This window comes from Trichoderma citrinoviride (assembly GCF_003025115.1).
Source record: "Trichoderma citrinoviride strain TUCIM 6016 unplaced genomic scaffold BBK36scaffold_3, whole genome shotgun sequence".
NCBI lineage: Eukaryota > Fungi > Ascomycota > Sordariomycetes > Hypocreales > Hypocreaceae > Trichoderma > Trichoderma citrinoviride.
Window position 1 is genome coordinate 1,698,859 of NW_020194711.1, and position 19,173 is coordinate 1,718,031.

Consider the following 19,173-nt stretch of genomic DNA (forward strand, 5'->3'; position numbering starts at 1 on the left):
GTACTAGATAGATAAGAGCCAACGTGAAAGTAGCTGAGCTTTCGGAGGAGAGTGCCAAGAAGAACCTAGCTGCGTTTCCGTGACGAGTCTGATGAACGAGAGATGATCAACTCGGTGTGATCTGCTGGGCTCAGCTGGGGTAACACTGCCGACAAAGGAAAGGACACTGGTAGATATGGAATGGACGTCCAATCGGCGAACCGGATAGCTGGGAGCCATCAATGCAGGGCGCTGGAGCAAACTGAAGCTGTTGGCTGCAGTCGACACCGCAATGAGCCTTGTCTGTCTGTCTGTCTGCAATCCATCATTTGAGGTACAACTACCTTGGACGTGAGTTGATCAATTGCTGGCCAGTGGTTTCCTCGGCTTGGAGCGCGTGCACCGTCACTCCACACTGTGCAGCTGCGGCACCAAGGCCAATCAGCATGTGAAGCTGAAGCTCCATCCATATGAGCGAACTCGACTCCCCTGCGCGCGCTGCAAACCGCGGCCGAACGTGGGTTCGCGCAGCAGTGCGCTGGCTGGGTAGGGAGATGAATAGCAAAGAAAACATAGAGAGCTTATTGCGCGCTCCTTTTGGATCCTTCCGACGGGATCTTGTTCTGCAAATGCTGGCAGAAAAGCACGAGCTGCTGATTCTTTTCCTCCTTCTCCCTGGTTGCCCATCATGCAAGGTACATGTAACATGTACATGTACATGCCGAGACTCATACAGTGTGCAAACCCCAACCCTCGCACCCAGCCACCTCACGATCTTCACTCCTCTTTCTCCGGACTATTCCCTCAGCAAACTCGCAGCTTTCCCACACGCAATCAAACACAGCATGAATACCCGTAGAAACGGCCAACATCACCCTCGCTGCCTTCGGCATCCCTGCTAAGCCCACGTGTTGTCGCGCCGATCCCCGTTGCCAAAGCGCGCCGCCATTTCTGAACGAAGCGTCACGAGACGCCCTCTCGCCCGGCCGCTGGCGCCGCACTAGGCTCTGCCCTTGGGCGTCGGTTTGCGCCAGCTTGGTACATACATACTCTGATCAGGTTCACGAATCAAGAGGCTGGGAGATTATATTTAGCGAACTTCATATCTGTACTGTGCGAGTGCTCACCTGCGTGTTCTACTGATATGATATCTGAGTCTTGGATGGACTTGAAGCAGAAGGTTCAGGCTTGTCCTGATTGCTATCTCGTCCTGCGCCCTCAATGCTAAGATCCAAGCGCTGACGACATTTGATGTGCTCACTCTTGCTCGTTCTTTGCAAGGGGTCACTGTACTAATAAACTGCCCAAGGTAGACTTACTGGCAGGCCTAGTACTTTGCATCCCCTGATCAGCACGCAGCGATCGCTCGCCAGACTCGACAGACACGTCCCTACCGGCGTGTTGTTCATGGCTGTTGGTCGAGGGATCGATCATTTATCCGTTCACTCGCGCCGTCGCTACCGTCGCATCAACCAGAGTAGTACCACTTGGTTGTTCTTGTGGCTTGACCACACGCATGGGCGCGGGAGGCAAGGATGAGAGCTGAAAAGGAGGCGCTCTGGCTGGAAATTCAGAGGCTGCAGAAGACAAAGAGAGGATCAAGAAAGGACAAATCAATTGGGGGCTACATGCAGCGTCAGATGGCTGCAGATGGCCACTCATTGCCCTAAATCCCCTGAGTTCTTGGAACAAATTAACGCCAGCTGGGCGCATCGTTCACACATGTGGGACTGCGCTGTGATAGGTGACGACTCTTTGAAGCATTCTGATTTCCTGTATCCTGTATTGTCGTCTAGGCCTGGATGCCGAGGTGGTGTACATTATGACCTCTGGTTTAGGAGTTGAGGGAAATACACCGTAACTACCTTTGTAGGCAGATCAGGCTGGAATGAGTACCGGCCGTAGATAGTATCACTCGAGCACCGCAGCTCTCATACTCGAATATTCCGTCAGATATCATATCGTAGGTACGTCCATGGGAGTAACAGAGCTCAGGAGACCTCGAGACAACAGTTACAATCTTCAAATGACACGCACCGTCTATGCTGTAATACTTCTATCTTGCTGATCTTGCTTAGAGAGGGTTGGTTTTCGGTCGTTTCAGAGACTGCTCGTCTCGGATAGCTCTCTCTTGGGGACATGGGCAGGCAAACATGATGATCGCGTCCTTGAACTGATTTTCGCTGTGAAACCTCCATCGACTATCTCTTACGAGTGCCAACTATAGTGGACAAGCCTATAGGCCTACGAGCCCTGGACAAGGTCCTACTGTTACAGGGAGTTGTCCACGCCGACATCATCAACCATGGAGCGGTCCTCGAAACGTCGAATGCTAAAGACAAGTAGATCCAGCCAAGATCCTGGTCGACTATACGCATGCTCAACCTCACGGCTGAAGCCGAGTTTAGTGAGTTACAGGTGAAGGAACAGACATTTCGTGTGGAAACCAACCCGGCATTGGCCCCCTTCCAACGGTTGACTCCTGCAAGTGCCAACAAGGCATTTTGCGGTGGCCTCGCCAACTGAAAGGGTCTTGTCTTCACTGAGCACGTCCCCAACTCACATAAACATCGACATCAGGTCATATCCGCAAGTCCTAGCCCCATGATTCAATGTCGAAGTCGCCCGGACGTCGCAGCGGTCCGTTCGCCTCACCGGCCCATGGTCCCCAGGTGGCACCCACACGCCTTGGTTTTCCCGCAAGTGAGGACTCCATTCTGCGTGCTACGCAAACGTAGAAGCAAGCATTTGTATTTTGCTGTCTTGTTTCTATTCCGTCGGCGGCACCTCCGAATCCCACCACCCCCCCTTTCCTGTTGCGGAATCCCCGATGTCACCCTTTATTCGTGTGAGTGCTGCCTTTGCGTCTTTGGATCGTGCGAAGAAGGTACGTCAAGGTAAGCTTCGCGTGGGGATTGCAATTGCTTGGCTGAAGCGACGCGAGCCTGGAGGGAGTACGGCTGGGTGTGCGATTGTTTGCGCGAGAATTGAAAAGGGGGAGACTATTGGCGATATATTCCCGTGTGGAACGGTGGGTAAAGATTTCACTCAGATCGGGCCATGTCAACTTGATCCATTTCGATTTGGTTCACGATGCAAGATGCTGACGTGGAGCGAATCTCACCGGAAGGCAAACAACAACAATGTTTCCTCCGTTGTGGATTCCCAAACTAAACTTTAACTTGGCAGCTGCCTTTCTCTTGACAGAGTGTCCATTCGTTGCAACCTCTGCTGATGGTGGTTACCGGGGTCAGATGCAGTTGGATACCTATCGTCAGTGCGTTGGGTTGCGGGCCAATCAAGCGAGCTACAGAACAGAAACATTTTCCATCTGAACTTGGCATCTATAAGCGATGAGACAGCACGTGCTCGTGTGTTTATGAGAAATCGTTGGTTGATTGACAATTGATATGAATCACACTGCATCTATGAGGAAGCCTATCTCCCTGTGATGTGTAATGTATGGATTTGCGCCTTGCTCCTACTTCCGACTTTGTCCTAGGACTCTCTGGACAACTCAGTCTCCTACTGAAGAATTGCACATTTAGCAAGACGTAGCAGAGTTATAAGGTTAATTAGAGATGGTAGATATAAGGGGAGATCGTTCTAGATCCAAGTTTGCAGACATTTTTGGTTCCTGGCCCTGAATTAAGCTGTTTGCATGTGCTGATCATTTGCTGCTTGGGAGTGAAGCTGATGACGTCAGTATTGGGGGAGCTTCCCAGAGCGTCACCATGACCTCAAGAACGCAGATGCTTCAATACCTTATAACAGCTACAACCTCAACCAAAACCCCAATTGCACTCGAATTCACAACAGAAAAATAACCACAAGCAAACGGGCAAAAAATCAATCCATCATCACACACAACCATGGCATCGACAATCCGCAGCCTCGCCCACATCATCCCCCGGCGCTGCTGCACAACAACAACAGCAGCAGCCGTCGCCATCCCGCGCCAGCACCAGTACCACACAACCGCCGCCCTCCGGCTGCCCTACAAAAACTCCCAGGACCGCCAGACGCTCAAGCCGGGCACCAACGAGGGCACGAGGTCCGGCCGCGACGAGGACGTGGCGGCGCAGAAGGACGCCGCCTTCAACCCGTCCAAGACGGACCCCGAGTCGGAGAAGGAGGCCGCGGGACGGGGCAACGAGACGAACCCGCTGAACGCAAGCGGCGCCAACCAAGAGTTCAACAAGCCGATGGGGGACACGTCCACCGAGGCGCAGAACACGGGGCCGGGCAAGGAGACGAGGAAGGGCGGGAGGAGCGGAGGGGGGAGCCCGCAGAAGAAGGGGAAGCCTCCTGGTGGAGGGAGGTGAGGATGGTGAGGATGGGGGATGGAGCTGATATGAGTTGTGATTGACGAGGAAATTCCTACGAATTTGGAGGTTCATAACCGAAGTCCAAGCCGATATATTGATCTCATCACCCTCGGTTTACCTGTATAAATGGACAAAAACAGCATGATTATTGCATCCATAGCAACAACCATAAGCAAAAGGAAGGACCTCTAAACTAGCAGAACTTACCACCACCATGAAATCGATTCAAATCATCTAATAAGGGTATTTTTCTCCGGAAAAATGAATATCAGCTAGAAGAATTTCGTAACGTTACACACGTCTTTAGCCTTCCGAGGTCGGGAGAATTGCAGCTTGAGAATGATTGAATCGGAAAGACCTGAAGGCGGGGTACATATACTTTGGACGATGCCATCAATCAATCGTAATCAATCGATCGGCACGTCTTGGATATATAAAAGCCAGATCCTTCTTGCTTCCGATCCCCGTAAGCTGACAGTAAACACAGAACCTCGAGGAAAAGGGAGAGAGAGAAAACAAGTCGAGCCGATCTCAGACATCACAACTACATACGTGGGCAACAAACTCGCCTCAGAGACGCCTCATTCATCATGGCGGACCACCAAGCCAAATACGCCATCTATCCCAGCCTCGTCGACCGCACCATCGTCATCACCGGCGGCGCGCAGGGCATCGCCGCCGAAATGGTTGAGCAGTTCGCCCTCCAAGGCTCCCAGGTCATCTTCCTCGACGTCGAAGACGATCTCGCCGCATCCCTCGTGCAAAAGATATCTTCCAACAGGGGCGTCAAGCACGAGCCCATCTACTTCCACTGCGACGTCGCCAAGGTCGACCAAGAGCTCAAGCCCACGGCCGCCGAGATCCTGCGGCAGCATCCCAAGATCGACGGCCTGGTCAACAGCGCCGCGAGAGCCATGGCGAAGCCCACGCGGGACATTACGACGGAGTGGTGGGACGACAGCGTCGCCGTCAACCTGCGGCACCAGTTTTTCCTGACGCAGGCCTTGCTGCCGGGCCTGCTGCTTGCTTCGGGACATGCCTCGGTCATCAACATGGGGAGCATCAACTGGGTCGTTTCGGCGACGGGCCAGGTGCCGTACACGACGAGCAAGGCGGGCGTGGTGGGCCTGACGAGGACGCTGGCGCACGAGTTTGGGCCCCAGGGCATCAGGGTGAATAGCATCATGCCGGGGTCGATCGCTACGGAGAGGGAGAGGAGCGTGGTGCTGACGCCCGAGTACGAGGCCAAGGTGCTGGGGCACCAGGCCATCAAGAGGCTGATTGAGCCGGTGGAGGTGGCGAGGATGGCCATGTGGCTGATTGCGGACGATAGTGCGGCTGTGACGAACCAGAGCATGACGATTGACGGTGGGTGGACGTAAGAAAGAGAGGGATATATCGTAGATATTTGAGTGAGATATTGTTGCTCAGAAGTCGGATTAGGTTGTCTAAACTGAGAAAGCAGGACATGAAGTGTACGACAAGCGGAATAGGGGTATAAGGCATTTCTTTTGAGACTACGCCTTGCCACTTGAGCCCACGGCATCCATCTGCCTCGCCAAGGCCTCTGCCACCTGTTCTATCGCCTCGTCCACCACCTGCGTAAACGGAGCCTTGTTAATCTTCTGCTCCAGCACCGCATAGTAGCCCACGAGGATGTCCTTGTTGACGTTGATCTTGCGTACTCCCGCCCTAACAAGTTGCTGAAGGAGAGCATCAGAGAAGCCTGTCACGCCATGCAGAGCAATGAGGACGTTGCTGGCTCTGGTGATTTCGTGGACCTGCTTGAGTCTAGTTTGCAAGACATTCAAGCATCAGTTTCACGGAGACCGAACGCCCTGAAAGCAGCAGAGAAAAAACGAGTTTCCTTCTCACCTCTGGAAATCCAAGACGATCCCCCGCGGCCCATACTCCCCATGGACGTTCCCAAACGCCGGCGCCAGCAAATCCACCCCGGCGTCCACAAACGCCCTCGCCTCCTCCGCCGTCGTCATCAAGCCCTCCAAGTCGAGCGTGTCCGAGACGCCGTCCTCGCCGCCCTCGATCCTGCCCGGCTCCGCCTCGGCCGCCTTGCCGCGCGCGTGGCAGTACGCGACCAGCTCCCTCGTCCTGGCCAGGTTCTCCTCCTTGGCGTGGTGCGACATGTCCACCATGACGGAGTCGAAGGGCAGCCCGCACGCGCGCCGGACCATGGCCTCGTCCTGGCAGTGGTCGAGGTGCACGGCGACGGGGACCGAGGCCTGGCGCGCGGCCTGGGCGGCGGCGTGGACGAGGACGCCGTCGGAGTGGGCGACTGCCCAGGGGAAGAGCTGGATGATGAGGGGCGAGCGTTTGCGCTCTGCGGCGCGGACGAAGCCGAGCACTTGCTCTAGGTTGTAGCTGCGTTTGATAGACACCACAATTTCTCAGTCTGTTGTTCACATTCTCCGAACAAAAGGTGGAGGTGGGTTTTGAGCAGTTCATGTTCTTACCCGACGGCGGCGAGGACGCCATAGTTGCCTTTGTCGGCTGCCCGCAAGATGCGGAGCGTGGTGTTGTCTTGCAAGCTGCTCGACGCCATCACCATCACGCCGTGACTGGTATTGGTAGTTTTGATTTGAGATATATGTGGCTGTCAGGCCTCAAGTAATTTCACGTCATGACAGCACACATCGTCTGTGACAGACGCCGTGTAACTTCCCCTCACTCCTGCCACCGTCTCCGCATATCGGGGCCGCGACTCGGCCCTCTCGGCTCCGGGTCTTTCATTCCCAATCGGGTAATCGAAGCTGTCGGGGTTATGATCGTGGAGTTTTCTCTTATTGAACATGACCTCCTTTAACAACAGCAGTCAGACTGTGAGATTGGGCGATGACCTATAGCAATGGCAAACTCAGAGTGAGCAGGAATTGTAAAGGGTTGCTTGAAGCGGGCGCAAGCAAAGTATCCAAAGCTTGCTTGTTGTGCCCACGCCCTTGGCGAACTTGTCTACCTTACATGTATCTGTGGCGGCGCTCCTGTCATCAACCCCAGACCCGCATGTCTACCCCAAGATCGAATCAATAGAGTAGTAGCTGAAGAATGAATGACCATCGTATTCTCTGGGGAACATGCCATGGGGTAATTGCTTGTGGCTATCCGCGGTTTATGGCGACGACTGTTATGCTTGCTCTCGCCGCTTAGACCCCGTCGGTGCTAGTACTAGCAGCACTTACATGCATGTACTCTCCAGTTTTATGGCGTGAGGCTGGAAGGTTGTATTGAAAGGATGATTCTGTTGCATTGTTGAGGAGATGATTCTCATGGTGATACGTAGTTCACTACAGCCGAAATATCCGAGGTGTAGAACGGGATCGTCGAACTGCGGAGGCCTCAAAATGCGGAGGTGGCTCTGCGTCCCCGTGTCTCCAGTTCTGGTCCCCAGCAGCACCCAACGGGACTATCAAGGTTATCTTGGCAAGCTTATTCATTGACCCATCCTTTCCGAAGAATCCCAAGTAGCTCAAAATGGATAGACAAAGACCTGTTCACCTCCTATTCTTGACAAGTACAGCTGAGAGTGTTTGCAATGAAGGCGTTGCGGGGACGACATCTATGGCTGGCCTTCTCGTGCTTCCGCATCTATAATGTGGGGAGAAAAAAAAAGGAATACACATGGAACTGTTCTCGTTCATCGTATTGATCCTTCGACAGAATAATACATCCGATTCCCTGGCAAGTACAAAATAGCCACCGTGAGTTAATATCACCAGGTGGATGGAAGCCAGGTCAGCTTCGTTTAACAGCGGCATATGACAAGACATCCTTGGCCGCGCCCTCTAACATTGTAACCTTTTCTCCTAATCTACGATTGCTTACGAGTGTGCAGGCTGCTGGTTGCTAGTTAGCTGTCCTCGGGATGATCTGATGACCTCTGACCGCAACACCAGAGACACTCTACAGCCACCGGTGCTGCAGCAGAACCTGGTTGATGCCAAAGACTCGAAGCCACCGTCCCGTCCAAAGCACGCCTTACAGTCGACAAGCTCAGCTACACCCTCTACATCGTCGATTCGAAGCCAGTTCGTCCCGCCCGAGACCCGGATTCCATGATCCCCCGGCCAATCGCTTCTCTCCATATCCATAAAACGTGGCGCCGCCTCGACGGTAACCAGCCGCCGCTGACCAGCAACTAACTAGTGAAGCCGACCCGCCGGCTTTCCGGCGTTCTAGAAAGGTGCTATCAATGATCGATCACAAGACAGGAAACATCAAAGAGATGGGCGGAATTGGAACCGGCCTCGGGCAACGCAAGGCCAGCATCGGCAATCGTTTGACATTGGCAAATCGTTGACACATATTTACACAAAGAGAGTTCGCGGGGTCCGGGGGCGCAGATCGGGGAAGCGGGCTTGGCGGGCCATGTTCTCGTTTTTCTTTAAAGTTGCTTTTCGAGGACATGACTCGCGGACAGGGCTTGGCTTGCTTGGCTTTTTTTTGGCCTTTGGTGGTGGTGTTTCCATCGGGCTTCTAGCGAGGGGCGAAGGAACAACTCTATCTTCGCCGAGAGAAAAAAAATCTGAGACATGACTGGGTTGCTGGATGAGGCTGATGTGAATTTTTTTTTTTTTTTTGGGCCTCATTGATGTTCCACGTTTATCGAGCATCTCCAGATGCAAGACAAACCGTCACCCATGGGTTTTTGAAGATGATTCTCTACTGCTTATTCTCTTGGTATTCACGCGACCTGTACATACATGTCTTAATAAAGCTGACTGTCTCGAGTGTAAACGCTCTTTCACATGATATCCAGGGGTGGCAGCTTGCCAAGCAGAATATCCCGTCCTCCAAGACATTGTTTACGTTTTCCTTTTCTTCAAGGAATCATCACCTCAGAGTTCCCCGAATTCTCCCTTTGGACCCCCCACGGACAGCAACAATTAGACGAAACCCTCCCAAGGCTTTTCTCCAGCTGCAAGTGGGGATTGGGAGAAGAGTCACCAAAAATGCAAAATCGAAACCCACCACGAACTTCAGTCATCCACCCCCCCATTGCAAATCCAGTCCCCGACGAGCAAACAAAGCGCCGCATCTCATCCCATCCCGCGCAAACCCCCAACCTGCTTCTAATTGACAATTACCTAATAGCAGCCTCGCGGAGTGGCCAGGCCGTCGGCCAAGTGGGCTCTCTGGCGACGGCGCCCATGAAGTCTCCCGGGATCGCTGCTGGGCGGACCCACGGAGGCCCGTCTTGCCAACGGCCGTCTCAAGCTAAACATCGCCTTCTCGTACCACAATTGCTGCTTTCTACCTCTACCACTGCGAGGAACGGAGGGCTGCTGCAGGAATCTCGCCTCTGGTGTTACTACATGCAAGCATGTACATTCCATTACAGGCACTGCTTACTCGCAGCGACGGGGCTTATTAGCTGGACACACCACATTTGTTACTGCTTTTGTATGTTGCGAGGAGAAAGAGACCCGGTATGTTATGCCTTGGCAAGGGGGCGCACTCTTCTTGAAATGGCACACCCCAGAGGACCGGAGACCAATTGCTCTCTCTCTCTCTTTCTCTCTCCGAACCTAGTATTCCTTCCGGTCCCGGCTATCGGACAGGAAGCCTCGTCTGCCTACTGAGTCAGTGGATATCAGCCCGCTTTGGCTTTCCGCCTCAGCTTTCCCAATGTTGGGCCCCGTGTTGGCAAGGTCTGAGCAGAAACGAAGCATGGGCATTGGCTCGGTGCTAGTCATTGATGGTAGTAATAGTTGAGTGGTTAAATGCTACGGACAGGGCAGACGAGAGAAAAGAGTGGAAGAGAGAGAGAGAGAGAGAGAGAGAGTAGCAAAATCCCATATAAAGTGCTGATCCCATCCTAACTGTGTAACCCTCGTCCTCGCTTCCACTTTGCTGTTTTGTTGTTGGTTTGTGTGACGTTCCCTCCGAGAAAGGGCTTCTGGAAATATTCTAGCCCTCCCGTCCCTTGCATTAAAACAGCCTACATTGAACGAACCACACACACCTCGATCCGAATTCCCGGGCGAGGCTCTACTTTGCGCCCCGAGATCTCAAGCTTTCCCTCAACTGCCGCGCACCAATAACAAGCCCGGCGCTACGGAATATTTCTGCCAAATCGTTCCAATTTGTACCTCTTACACGACATAATAACACGATCGTATAAAGAAAGAAAGGAAGGGAAAGAAAAAAAGGAAAGAAATGTCTGGGCGGGCCAGTTCGGGCGGCTCTCCGTCGTCCGAGGAAAAGGGCTCCAACAACATGGACAAATCCGTGCGAGACACCGCCGTGGTGCCGCAGTCGGACGGCGACGGCTTCGGCAACAACTCATACGACGACGAGGACTTTTGGACGCGCAACGGCCTCAACGCCAAGTCGTTCCAGAAGAAGCACTACGGGCTGGGGCTCGTCGAGCTGGACCGGGCGATGAAGACGCGGCACTTGCAGATGATTGCCATTGGCGGCTCGATTGGCGCTGGTTTCTTTGTCGGTTCGGGCGGTGCCTTGGCCAAGGGTGTAAGTTGGCACACATTCTGGATCGAAAGAGATGATGGGGGAAGAAGAAGAAGAAGAGGGGGGGAGAAACGGGGGAGTTTTTTGGTGAACGTGTTTTGCTGACAGGTGATGTTTAGGGTCCTGCTTCGGTTCTCATCTGCTTTCTCATCGTCGGTTTCATGGTCTTCAACGTCGGTAAGTCTTCAGAAAGAGTCAATCCGTCACATCGATGAATTTGTACGTTATGCTTACAGAATGCCCTTTCACCCACAGTCTTTGCTCTTGGCGAGCTCGCCATCATGTACCCCGTTTCCGGCGGCTTCTACACCTACGCAACCCGCTTCATCGACCCGTCCTTTGGCTTCGCCGTCGGCTGGAACTACTTCTCCCTCTGGTTCGTTGTCCTGCCGCTCGAGCTGACAGTCTGCTCCCTCGTCATCCAGTACTGGAACCAGGAGATAAGCGTCGGCGTCTGGATCACCATCTTCTGGGTCGCCATCATCCTCATCAACATCTTTGGGAGCATCGGCTACGCCGAGGAAGAGTTCTGGTCTTCCGTCATCAAGCTCGCGGCGACGGTCGTCTTCATGATCATCTGCTTCGTGCTCGTGCTCGGCGGCGGCCCGTCGGACGGTCGGTATTCCGAATACGTGGGAGCCAAGTATTGGCATAATCCGGGGGCGTTCCGCAACGGATTCAGGGGCTTCTGCTCCGTGTTCGTCACCGCCGCCTTCTCCTTTACCGGAACGGAACTCGTCGGCCTCGCGGCGGCGGAGAGTCGCAACCCGGTCAAGTCTCTGCCCAGCTCCATCAAGCAGGTGTTTTGGAGAATCACCCTCTTCTACGTGCTCGGTCTCTTTTTCGTCGGCCTCTTGATTCCTGCGGACGACCAGCGGTTGCTGTCCAGCGCGGCGTACACCGACGTCAAGGCTTCGCCGTTTGTCCTCGTCGGGCTCTACGCCGGCCTCCGCGGCTTCGACCACTTCATGAACGCCGTCATCCTCATCTCCGTCATCTCCATCGGCGTGTCCAGCGTCTACGGCGGCTCGCGCACCCTGACGGCCATGGCGCAGCAGGGCTACGCCCCCAAGTTCTTCACCTACATTGATCGCTCCGGCCGATGCCTCCCCTCCACCATCCTCATGCTGCTCACCGGTCCGCTCGCCTACATCAACCTCAGCGCCTCGGGGCCGACGGTTTTCAACTGGCTGCAGGCGCTGTCCGGTCTGGCTGTGCTCTTCGCTTGGGCCGCCATCTGCCTGGCGCATATCCGTTTCCGTGCCGCCTGGGCCTACCACGGGCACTCTGTCGAGGAGATTCCGTTCAAGGCAATCTTTGGCGTCGTGGGATCATGGATCGGGTTGATTATTTGCTTCATCGTCTTTATTGCTCAAGTAAGCTTTCATCTTCTCCTCATTTCATACATACAAACGTTTCTCGAGACTGACACGCCATCGTCTAGTTTTACACAGCCATCGCACCCCCTGGCCAAGAGGGGCTCAACGATGTCGAGGGCTTCTTCCAGGCCTACCTCGCCCTCCCCATTGTCCTGGCCTTTTGGATCGGCGGATACATCTGGAAGCGGACTGGCTGGCTGAAGCTGGACCAGATCGATGTCGATACCGGTCGTCGTGAGCTGGATTGGGATGAGATTCGCGCCTATCGGGAGTTTGTGGCAGCTCAGCCTTCTTGGAAGCGCGTTTACTATACGCTGTTCCAGTAGTTTTCAACGGCGGGGGGGTACGATTCCCTAATGCCCATTTCGTCGTTATTGAGAGTATATATATATATGTGTGTGTGTGTAATATAATGAACTGCAATGCCCGCTCATTGCAAAAAGTTCCAATTTCAGGAGAAAAATGACCCCTCGACTTACACCGATTGCTTATTCTGTTACAGCCAGATGGATGAGCTGATAACGAGCCAACGGTAAGCCCACTACCTACATACGACCTATAGCAAAAAGAGTGGCAGAAGAGAGGTTTGTGTGTATGTCGACGGTTCGCCTCAATTGCGATAATAAAAATAAGCACAAACGGCCAAAAAGTGAAGCTTCCCAAGAGGAAGCTGTAAACGAACGGGTCTGGCCGGGGATTGAACCCGGGACCTCTCGCAGAACAAACTTGGGGTTTTCCCTAAGCGAGAATCATACCACTAGACCACCAGACCGATGATGATTCGTTGGTGAAAGAAGCTCGCTCGTATTGAACTCATCAAGGGCTGGAGATGCCTGTCCTCCTGCTTTTTTTATGGGCTGTTGTTTGGGTTTGTGGATCGTGGGTTACTTTTTTAGGTTGTGGGTTCTTGGTGGATGCAAAGGGGAAATGAGATTGATTGGGGGTGGGCAGAATTCAGCATGTTTGTAGCGGTATCGGAGTCGGACCGGGGTGGGGACGGAGAGCTCCGGATCTGAGCTCCGGGATGCGGAAGAATGCTTTTGAAAAATGAAGTTTTAGATTGACAAAATTGGTCATGGATGGGATTGCGAGAAGGCAGATGCAGTGAACTATGGTCGTTGTGGGCGTATAGAGGCCCAATTTCGATGTGTTAGAGGCCCTGATACTGTATGGCTTCGAGTCTTTTTGGTCGTGAGCATCCCGATTCGAGACCGCAAGATGAAGCAAGCAGAGAGGGTCGTGAAAGTTCACGTGGCATGCGTAACCCCCAACTCGCTTACCTCGCTTCCTCATGCCCGCACAGTCCCTGCATGGACTCTGCCCCCAGAAACAACCATCAAGCCCGAGAAAATGTCCGATCAGTACTTTGATGAGAATGAGGCACTTGGGGCAAGATTGACGCCGGCTCTGTTAAGTAATATGGCAATCTGATGACCATGGGTCTGGACGCTTATGCCGCATCTGGAGACTTGTCACTTGGACTATGGCCCACAGACAAAGCATGTTCTTATGCCTTTACTCCATATCATAAGGCTGCATTCGTTGCTTACGTCGACATTCGTATAAATCCAGGGTAAGCAATTGAGTTTTAATGATTTCCCATCGCCCGCTTAAACCCCGGCAGATAGCCCAATGCTACGTCACAGCACGGCATCGGCAAAAGTACGCCTCCGCGAGCCGCCTCTCTGATTGGCCACGGGACTTGCAAGCAGCACCAGCAGAAGCGCAGCAGAAGAGAGCTCGGGACTGGGAGAAAAATAAAAGTGGACTGGGCCAGAGCAGGCCGAGCCTTGTCTTGTCCTGGTCCGGCCGGCGGTTTGCGCTGCTCTGCTGCTTCTGCTTGTGCCTCTGCCTCTCCTCCTCCTCCTCCACCTCCTCCTGCCCGTCTTCAGCCGACCTTGACCTTGCACACAGCCCGGGTTTCTCACGAGTGCCGCGTTCTCAAGGCCAGAAACGACCCGATTCCGCGTTGCCGACTTACTGCTTTCCTGCTCGACCGACCGACTCTGCTCGACTCAGCTCTGCCGCGCCCTGCCACGCTCTGCCGCCCCTCGCACACAGAGACACACGATTCCTGCCTCCTCCATCCTCCGCCTCCCGCCGTCGACCCTCCCACGCCACCGGCCGGCCTCGGCATCTGCCCGTCATGGCGTCGCAGCAGGTGCTCTTCGCCGAGACCATCGCCGGCATGAAAAAGGCCTTCAAGCGGAGGGCCTATGGTGAGCTCTGCAGAGCCCTCGCAGCCTAGCCTACGTCGGATCACGCTCGCTAACCCCGTCGCCTCGACAGAGTCCGACTCGGATTCCGAGATTGAGAGCTACACCAACCGCGGCAACAAGCTGAAGAAGAGGGCGCGTTTCGCGCACAAGGGGCAGTTGCTGCCCACGACAGCGCCGGTCGCCTACAAGGAGGTACGATTCGCCGTGCAGCAGGCAGAACTGCCCAGCCCCCCCGTGAAGAGGCGCGCGATGGCTAACCTAGCTGCAATCCGACACAGACTGTCGAGTACGCCGGTGTACGGAGGGCCATCATCCACCGCAACCCTCCCTTGGTCGACGAAGACGGCTACGAGTTCGACAGCGACGACGACGAGGCCCGCATCGAGGAGGCCATGCTGTCGGCTGCAGAGCTGGACCCATATGCCAACATTCGCCTCGAGCGTACGCTTTCCACGCAACCTGCTCGTGACGGGGCTCGTTCTAACGTTTGGCAGACATCCTCGCGCCTCTCACCGCGTCGACCGACCTACCGACCCATCCCGTCCTCTCCAAGCCGTTCACGTCCCACACACTTACAGAACTGGTCAAGCAGAGCTCTGGCATAATGCAAAAGGAGAACCGGTCGCTGTGGAAGGTTCGGCATTTGTGGACAGCTCTATGTGGCGACGCAACTTGGGTGCCGTGCTCGACCATGGTCGGCGCCAATGACATTGAGTTTTATAAGAAAGAAAGCACAGCCCGCCAGCCTAAGGATGGTTCCAAGGCAGACGACAAGGCACCTTCACCGGCCAACGTGAATGGCAGCTCGAGCACCGACGAGCTCGGTGCTCATTCTTCAAGGCCAGACGAACCAAAGGCCTCGGACGAGCAGGATGTCGCTGTCCCAGCGGATGGCGACGTGGCCATGCGCGATGCCGAATCACCTGGAAAGAGGAAAACACCTTCCCAGCAGGGTGAGCCTATGGAAACAGACAACGGCACGGTTCCCGAAGACGCACCAAGCAAAACCAACGACGCGAAGAAGGACGACGGCAAAGGTATACCCAATGGCGACACGGGCAAACATACAAACGGCGGACAGCCTACAAACGAAAGCACAAGCCAGGGTCGCAAGAAGGGAAGCCGGCCGCCCAGTGAAGATGTCCAAATGCACGACGGCGCTGAAGAAACAAGGAAGCCGTCTCACCAGAGCCTGGAAGACAAGACGGATGCAGAGGCGTCATACATCCACCCAATGTTCCTGCCGCCTCCGAATGCCAAGATGGACCGGAACCTCGGGCTGCCAGAAAATGAGGCCGAAGACATCAGACGGCTGCTGGCCCTGTATGTCCAGAAGCAAGAGGAGGTCTGCCGAGGAGCTTCAAGGCTACACCTGGGGCTGCTGAAGGCGGAAAGGCTGCGCAAAGACGTGCTGCATTGGTCAAAGGCAGAGGCACACTGCGGGCCCAACCGGGACATGTCCGACGGCGAAGACTGGTACGACAAGGAAGAATGGGGCCTGACGGAGGATCTCAAGAAGGGCCAAGACGAGGAAGAGGAAGACACGCAAACGACAGGGAAGAAGACGAGGAACAGGAAGTAAGGCAGGTCAATAACCTATGGGCGGCGTTACACGGCGTTGTGGGGAGAAAAGCCAAGCGGATCGCGGATCGTGGACAGACGGGCTGATGATGAACGATTTTCTGTATTGTGAGGGACGTGAACGGAATGATAGATACCAATCGCCGACCAGTGTTAGCTGGACATGCTCTTTTGTTTCTCTGAAGGACGCCGTGAGAGATGATATACTACAGGCGTTCCGCCTCGCACATGGGCTGGTATTTTCTTTTGAGGGTTTATTAGCGGTGGTATTGAGCCCTGTCCATCTTTGGGCGGGCCATGAACAACACATTGCTCAATGTTAATTCTGTTTCCCCTGTCTAATTTCATCCCGTCCTTCCCTGGGCGGCTCCTTTGGGAACTTTGGCAGTGCAAGAATGCATGGAATTTTTGGCTTGTGACAGACGCCAATTTTGTTGGGGGCTCCATCCAAGGCGGCCAATCCAATCCCCGCCCCCCGAACTTTTGTCTTAAAAGCACGCAGGGCGGGATGCATGACGCTATAAGGACTCGACCTGGATTTACTCGTACTATCTGCTTCCAGCTCCCCGGCCGCGATACAGCCACGTTTCCTTGCCTTTGCTTTTTTTTTTTTCTTCGGCCTGTGATTGTGTGTAGAGCTTTGTCGCTCTTGTCTCTAATATTCAGCCTCTTCGACCTCCCCTCTCATCCTGCCATTCTGAATAGGTTACTGAGCTGTTGTCAAGCTACATAGCTCGCCATGGCGTCATCATTGAACCTCGGGAAATACGTTGACCTCGACAAGCAGAGTCTACTGAGTATGTGAACAACGAGGAGGAAAGCTTCAGATGCTAAGAGAAGATATGGATGTCTAACTGGAGCATGAAAACATGCGTCAACCACAGTCTCAGCAGGGTCAATTGTCTTCAATCCGCTCTTCTGGAAGTAAGAAACACACCTACCCATCTACTTACCCAGCACTGATGGATCCCTCCTCCATCATGTGCGGTTACATTATGGCCACATTGAGGTTGCTTGCTTACACGTAATTCTTCTACTGCAGCATCGTCGCTCGTCAAGGTTCGATATACATATATATATATACCCATGAATCGATATCCAGTCCAGCTCTGCGGCATTGCTAACTCTCGAGTCCAACTCAAGAATACCACAACAAGATCCTGACCCGGCTCTTCGGCGGCAAGCGCTACGCCGCCTGCTACGCCCTGGCCGCGACAATCTTCTCGCTCGGCCTCGTCCGCGACTGGCTCTACAAGGTGGCGCTGTCGGAGCAGCCGTCGCACCCGCTGCTGACGTCGCTCTACGCGCAGGCCGCGGGCTACACGCTGCTCGTCCTCGGCAACGTCCTGGTCGTGTCGTCGACGTGGCGGCTGGGCATCACGGGCACCTTCCTGGGCGACTACTTTGGCATCCTGATGGACGACATGGTGACGGGGTTCCCCTTCAACGTCACGTCGGCGCCCATGTACTGGGGCTCGACGATGAACTTCTTGGGCACCGCGCTGGTGTACGGCAAGCCGGCGGGCTTGTTGCTGACGGCGGGCGTCTATCTCGTGTACGTCGTTGCGCTGCGGTTCGAGGATCCGTTTACGGCGGGGATTTATGCGAAGCGGGAGAGGGAGAGGGAGGCGGCCAAGTCGGGGAAGAAGAAGATTTGAGTGTAATTGGGGGGGAGGGGTCCCGGATCTTATATTTGACTGCCGATTGGCATGGGGTGGAGGGTTATCTGGAACGGGAGGGGGGGGGGGCATGGGAGAGAGAGAGAGGGCGAGATTGTGGTCGATACCCAGGTAGCATTTGGCGTTTTTGTGCTATGGGGGGAGGAGAGGGCATTGCATGCGGAAAAGAGAAAAAAGTCTTTCAACAGACTCGGATGCGGTTTGTTGCAAGGACGAAGCGAGGGAAGCAAAGGTGTTGGGGGAAAAGGCTGGGAATTCCACATATACCACTAGATCGGTTAAGAGAATGGGCGTTTTGAGAGGAACGATGAGGTTGTTCATGATTATGCTTCATGTGATGGCTTGTTTAGATTGTAGTTACACAAAAGACTTCTTCTCGGGCAATGTCTGTGCGAGCTTGAGGCCCTCCCCAAGAACCGGCACGACGGCAACAAATTGAAGCAAAAAGAACGGCAGAGCATATCCGGAGTCGCATCCCGATCGAATGCCGGCATAAGACCGACGGCACGTGGCGCAGCTTACGAGGGTATTGTGCGAAGCAAGAAGCTGTATGACTAGTATATTGGTTCTACGGTGATTTCACTCAGCTGGTGAGATGTGAAGCGATACACGATAGTCATCAAGGGTGGTTCTTCTCTCTTCCTTGAGGTTGTTGCAATTCTTCTCATCCCGCGATTAAGCCGTAGATATGATGTCAAAAGATCGTCAAGCCCCATCTTCAGCCACGTTTGGGGCCCCAGAGGAGCGGCCAGACGCGGGGGAAGAAGGGCCAAAAAAAATATAACGTAAAGAAATATACCATTGGCAAGATGGCGCATGTGATGGGTTCTGTGTTCTCTCGGAACCAAGGCTAAAGAAAAAGGTGAGAAGAACCCGGATGGCAACGGCAAGCCGACTCTTCACTAGTGGAGAAGAAGGGAATCTTGAGGTGCCCAGAAAAAGATTCCGGGGAAACCCGGTCCAAGTGTACGGGGGCCAGATTGAAGCTCGGAGGTGATATGGGAATCATAAAGTACCTAAGATACTTGGACCAGTATGTGCAATAGGCGGCACTGAGGTTCCGGACATGATGCAGGGGGTTGATGTCTCTATCGTAGCTACAGGTATCCATGCATTGTTGTGAATGAGACTGTTGAGTTGCCTGCTCACTAGTGCGTCGGTGTAGAACGCATGTAAATAGCGAGGCATCTGCCCGAAGCTGAGCACTTTATCAGGGAAGCCCATCGTCAAGCACTCACTCCAGGGAAGCTGTCCTGCCCACTTACATGTACACACACACGCACACACACACAGCCGAGCATCTGCAGCTCGGAACGGCATCTGAGCAACCCTGGCTGGCGTCGACGAATAGGGAGAGGCGCAAAAGCTGCCTTGCATCACGCAGCAGCAATTTTCGTCTTCTCTGATTCATCATCGCCTACTACTACTACTCCAAGTTGCCCCTTGCATTGGGAATCCGGGATCGCTTTCTAGACCATTCTATCCCCCTCCTCCTCCCGGCCTTGGTGTCGCCGAGGCGGATCAT

The 19,173-nt window shown here is 54.2% G+C and overlaps 6 protein-coding genes and 1 non-coding gene across 7 annotated transcripts; 5 read left to right on the plus strand and 2 right to left on the minus strand.

Annotated features, from left to right (window-relative positions):
- Positions 1-3,851: 3,851 nt before the first annotated feature.
- Positions 3,852-4,304, plus strand: BBK36DRAFT_1157163 (hypothetical protein; the record flags this gene model as incomplete). Its single annotated transcript, XM_024893994.1, has 1 exon — positions 3,852-4,304. The coding sequence occupies one exon, from the start codon at positions 3,852-3,854 to the stop codon at positions 4,302-4,304; it is 453 nt and encodes a 150-aa protein (XP_024752245.1).
- A 593-nt stretch (positions 4,305-4,897) lies between these two features.
- Positions 4,898-5,689, plus strand: BBK36DRAFT_1111966 (NAD(P)-binding protein; the record flags this gene model as incomplete). Its single annotated transcript, XM_024889759.1, has 1 exon — positions 4,898-5,689. The coding sequence occupies one exon, from the start codon at positions 4,898-4,900 to the stop codon at positions 5,687-5,689; it is 792 nt and encodes a 263-aa protein (XP_024752246.1).
- A 135-nt stretch (positions 5,690-5,824) lies between these two features.
- Positions 5,825-6,873, minus strand: BBK36DRAFT_1133013 (tagatose-bisphosphate aldolase; the record flags this gene model as incomplete). The annotated part of the gene is made up of 3 exons (XM_024892056.1): positions 5,825-6,098; positions 6,183-6,686; positions 6,779-6,873. The coding sequence occupies 3 exons, from the start codon at positions 6,871-6,873 to the stop codon at positions 5,825-5,827; spliced, it is 873 nt and encodes a 290-aa protein (XP_024752247.1).
- A 3,909-nt stretch (positions 6,874-10,782) lies between these two features.
- Positions 10,783-12,497, plus strand: BBK36DRAFT_1134614 (amino acid transporter; the record flags this gene model as incomplete). Its single annotated transcript, XM_024892367.1, has 4 exons — positions 10,783-10,850; positions 10,899-10,981; positions 11,035-12,166; positions 12,235-12,497. Exons 3-4 carry the CDS (start codon positions 11,072-11,074, stop codon positions 12,493-12,495), a joined length of 1,356 nt encoding a protein of 451 aa, XP_024752248.1. The 5' UTR covers positions 10,783-10,850; positions 10,899-10,981; positions 11,035-11,071.
- Positions 12,498-12,851: 354 nt separating this feature from the next.
- On the minus strand, positions 12,852-12,941 carry BBK36DRAFT_t51. The gene has a single exon. It is a non-coding gene; the product is annotated as a tRNA-Pro (tRNA).
- A 1,374-nt stretch (positions 12,942-14,315) lies between these two features.
- Positions 14,316-15,970, plus strand: BBK36DRAFT_1157167 (hypothetical protein; the record flags this gene model as incomplete). Its single annotated transcript, XM_024893995.1, has 4 exons — positions 14,316-14,388; positions 14,459-14,580; positions 14,667-14,829; positions 14,883-15,970. 4 exons carry the CDS (start codon positions 14,316-14,318, stop codon positions 15,968-15,970), a joined length of 1,446 nt encoding a protein of 481 aa, XP_024752249.1.
- A 549-nt stretch (positions 15,971-16,519) lies between these two features.
- Positions 16,520-17,627, plus strand: BBK36DRAFT_1134617 (phospholipid methyltransferase; the record flags this gene model as incomplete). Its single annotated transcript, XM_024892368.1, has 5 exons — positions 16,520-16,562; positions 16,704-16,766; positions 16,854-16,893; positions 17,012-17,028; positions 17,113-17,627. The coding sequence occupies exons 2-5, from the start codon at positions 16,709-16,711 to the stop codon at positions 17,625-17,627; spliced, it is 630 nt and encodes a 209-aa protein (XP_024752250.1). The 5' UTR covers positions 16,520-16,562; positions 16,704-16,708.
- Between the last annotated feature and the right edge of the window lie 1,546 nt (positions 17,628-19,173).